This window comes from Saccopteryx bilineata, chromosome 7 (genome assembly GCF_036850765.1).
Source record: "Saccopteryx bilineata isolate mSacBil1 chromosome 7, mSacBil1_pri_phased_curated, whole genome shotgun sequence".
Classification (NCBI taxonomy): Eukaryota; Metazoa; Chordata; class Mammalia; order Chiroptera; family Emballonuridae; genus Saccopteryx; species Saccopteryx bilineata.
This window is the reverse complement of record NC_089496.1, coordinates 32762179-32766711: the sequence shown is the minus strand read 5'-3', so window position 1 is coordinate 32766711 and position 4533 is coordinate 32762179. Positions and strand designations below refer to the sequence as shown.

General features: G+C 35.5%; 1 protein-coding gene across 1 annotated transcript; it reads right to left on the bottom strand.

Annotated features, from left to right (window-relative positions):
• Positions 1 to 389: 389 nt before the first annotated feature.
• On the bottom strand, positions 390 to 4131 carry C7H7orf78 (chromosome 7 C7orf78 homolog). Its single transcript, XM_066240368.1, is given in 3 exon segments — positions 390 to 598; positions 2751 to 2784; positions 4096 to 4131. Coding segments are annotated over 3 exon segments (279 nt in total).
• Between the last annotated feature and the right edge of the window lie 402 nt (positions 4132 to 4533).

Genomic DNA, 4533 nt, shown 5'->3' with positions numbered 1-4533 from the left:
AGGGCTACAAAGCTGCCCTATTTGTCCAGGGTAGCATTTGAGCCCTGGCAAAAGTATGTTTTTTAACGTATTTTTATGAGTGGATGACAGAGTCTTCCAGTCGGGCCTTCGTACTGGGGTGCAACTCACTCCAACGGACTGCTCCAGACGAGGGGGGAACGCATGTGGGGGGAAATCCTCACAGGTCTCGATCCATCATACCAAGCAAAGAAAATTCAAAATTCTAGATAATCCACTATTTGCATTATAAGAGAAAGCTGAGAGCTGCACACTTTACTGTTAATGATAGGAATATCTTTCCTTATATACACTAGCAACAAGTTAAAAACTCTGCATTCAGGCAATCATTCACAATCATCCTACCACAAGCCAATAGAAAATATTAATGGTTAAATGTCTCTGATGGAGATGTTCCCCAACAGCTGGAGAGAAAGAGTCAAACTCACTGTGTGTGAAAAAGATGTAATGGGCCGCAGGGCTTTTGGTAAAATTACTTTCGAATCTCCAGTGCATTCACGAGACTTGTAGGTGATAAATCTTGCTGTGCTGTTTTTCTGTTTATCGTCTTTCAGCAACTGGCACCCGTGTACTAGAGACACAAAGACAAATGGGAAACTTAGCAATTACATCCGTCTTTGTTCATGGTGTGTCTCAGAATATGGCATGATTTTGAAGAACTAGACCCAGAAGTAATAAATTGCCAAACAATTTATAAATGCAAATCTAAATAAAATTTTCCTATTCTTTCTGCTACTTCTGCTGAAATAAATGTTGTCCTTCTTCTCCAACTCCAAGTCAAATCTCACCTTCTTTTATTTCCCTGGGAATCTGCTTTTATTTTTTAATTTTTTTTAAATAATTTTATTTTTTTAATGGGGCGACATCAATAAATCAGGATACATATATTCAAAGATAACAACTCCAGGTTATCTTGTTGTTCACTTATGTTGCATACCCATCACCCAAAGTCAGATTGTCCTCTGTCACCTTCTATCTAGTTTTCTTTGTGCCCCTCCCCCTCCCCCTTTCCCTCTCCCTCTCCCCTCCCCCCTCCCCCCTAACCACCACACTCTTATCAATGTCTCTTAGTCTCACTTTTATGTCCCATCTACATATGGAATAATGCAGTTCCTGGTTTTTTCTGATTTACTTATTTCACTTCGTATAATGTTATCAAGATCCCACCATTTTGCTGTAAATGATCCGATGTCATTGGAAATCTGGTTTTAAATCTTCTCAATCATGCCTGGTGACTTGAATAGCATATTTTGCATTCTACCTTATATTTTACTTAGATGTTCTTTAAGACAAAACACTGGGTCTTTTAAAATATCCTTGGCATTATCTGCTGTAGTGACTTACACATAACATGTTTGAGAGAAATAGATGTGAACCATCTTATCACACACTAAGACAAGACTTTTATAAGTATAATCTATGTGAAAATGTGTACATTATTTGTAAATAATTGATCTTAATTTTGTAATTATAAACCTACTTTCTTTTCATTTTTTAAAAAAGAAAAGAAAATCCAACCATTATCCTACTATCCAGGGACAACCACTGTTAACATCATATTGTTTTGTTTATAAGTGATATGAAATTATAATATGTAAATATGGCATGCATGTTATATCCACCCTTATCCAAATAAGAAATGCTAGATTATGCAAATTAACTCCAGATAAACATTGTACAAATGGCACCATAATAATAATGATGTGTGTGTATTTTGCATATATCAGACAATATGTGCTTTATATACATAAATAAGTGCTTGCTTTACATATGATAGAACAGATTTAATGCTCACAATAATTTTATGATATAGTTTCAATTATTATCATTCCCATTTACAGATGGAAAAACCAAGAGATAGATAATTTGGGACTGTGAAGCCAAGATTCAAAGCTCTTAAGTGTAAACCCTATCAGTTCTGACATGTTGAATTACAAACTTAAGCCTGACCAGGCAGTGGTGCAGTGGATAGAGCATCGGAATGGGATGTGGAGGTCTCAGGTTTGAAACCCCGAGGTCACTGGCTTGAGCATAGGCTCATCTGGCTCGAGAGTGGGCTCATCCAGCTGGAGCATGGATTCACCAGCTTAAGCGTGGGGTCACTGGTTGAGTGTGGGATCATAGGTATGACCCCATGGTCACTGGCTTGACTCAAAGGTCGCTGGTTTGAGCAAGGGGTCACTAGCTCTGTTGTGCTCACCCCTGGTCAAGACACATGAGAGCAATCAATGAACAATGAAGGTGGCTCAACGGAGAATTGATGCTTCTCATCTCTCTCCCTTCATGTCTGTCTGTCCCTGTCTATCCTTCTCTCTGTCTCTCTCTGTCTCTGTCACACACAAAAAATTACAAACTTAATTTTTAATAATGAATTAAAAGTGTGGGTAACAAAATAAATGGATTATTGCAATTAACTGGGCATTTAAAAAGTTACCATGTTATTAAAGGTGATAAGTAAAAAAGAAATTTAGTTATATGCCATTATAAGTACTACTGTTAAATTATAGTGCAGAAACCCTGGCTGGATAGCTCAGTTGTTAGAGCATCATCCCAAGGTACAGTGCTCGGTGGCTCAATCTGTCAGACCACAGACAGGAACAGATCAATGTTTCTGTCCCTCTCCCTCTCTTTCTCTTTTTCTAAAATCAATCAATTAAAAAAAGAAGTATAGAATGCAGAAAGTATATTTTCTACCTTATTAATAACTTGATGACAATAATTTACCTGTATTTAGTGTCATGACTTAAATTTTAATCCAAAAGGTCTCTTTTATAAATTGTCATCAAGTTTGGTAAATTACACTGGTACCAGAATGTAAAAAGAAGAGTGTACTATTACTAATAAAGACCGTTTCTTGTGTTTGGAATTTGACTTTTCAAAATAAAAAATATTTTATTGACAAAATGCAACTATGAGGATTGTGCTGTAGTATTTAAAACTTGAATATAAAAATTTGAAAAAGAGTAATAGAAGATCCAAGATACTGTGCAAACATTCTTTTTCTGGTAAAGAGGAGTATTCATTTACTCTTGTGTAAATAAATCAGAAATGGTATTTTAAATAGGATAAAAATAAGGGACTCCAGTCAAAATTTGGCAACTTAATTTTAAATGCACATAGAGGTATGTATTATATAATTCTGTAGCTGAACTTATTTTAAGGATGTAAAAAATACTAAACAAAGCTAAAATAATTTGCTGAACCTGGAATTGTCTTTAGTAAGCTATCAGACAAAGTTGCTTTTTAAAATGGTTTAAATGCACTAGTTTGAACTGAAAGAGAATTCGTGTACTTTCTGAAATGAATCAAGTAAAATATCACAAATGTCTCTGAAAGAGTTCCTATCAAGTGGAAGTCAAGCAGTGTTTTCTCCATAGTTAGTGACTCTACATCCTACCACAGACCAATAGGAAAATATTAAAAGCTCCAAAGAAAGGAATTCTGTAAATAAGGTTTTTCACTCTTTAATTAAACAAAATGTGAGATCAAGTAAGTTTCAAAAAAAAAAATTCTTAAGTTCAATTTGTAACAATACTGACACCTGGTGGTTGTACAATTTATATTGTGCTGCCTCCCAGAAAATTAAACTCCAGTCTATAATTCTAACTGTTATCTAATGAAATGTTTAACTAAACCAATGAAACTTGATGACATCTCCAAAAGGTAGAATTTTATTTTACTATGAGTAGAATTAATTTTATGCCCTGAATAAATATAGTTATGGACTGAAGCTTTCTGGATTTTGCCATTTTTATCCTAATAGCTCATAAGAGTTACCATTCATTGAATACCTTGATATTCTAGACCCTGTTGTAAGCACTTTGTATGTGATTTTCAGCTTCCTTACTTAATAGAACCATATAAATTAGGTAGTATTGCTATCCCATGTTATAAAATCATTAGAGAGTAAGAGAACAGATTTAGGATGGTTTAGAGATGTTTCACAGGGCTGGAACAGATTAAATCTATTTCAGTTATGTTAAACGGGAGAAATTTGTTTGATATACGAGTTGACTGACTTACGAGCTCAGTTACAAGACTAATTAAACTCGTATCTCAAGGCACCACTGTACTTACTTCTGGACGTCTAGCCAGCCCCCTCCTTGCACACATCTTCCTCAATACTTGGAGGAACAGAAAAGAATGAGGGGAACACGGCTGGAAATACCAAAAATAAAGCAGAAAGCCTAGAGGAGACGTAGCCTGCCTGCCTGTTCCTAAGAGCACCAAAGCAAAGCCATTCTTACAGAAGTCCTTGCAGTGTCTGAGCTACTCCACAATCCTTCCAGTAAACCAGTGGTGGCTGTTTGTCCACTTTTGTTTTTGTTGTTGTTTTGGCTTGAGATAGTGTGAGTTGGATTTTTGTTACTTCAACAAAAGAAGCCATGAGAATTGTACAATTATAAAATATTAGGTTTTGTATGGTAGAAAACAGGAATAACCACTGTTTAGCCAATAGTGTCTTCTGAGTGTGATTTAAAATAAACAATTTCCCTAGGAAAAGAGCCAATGTGC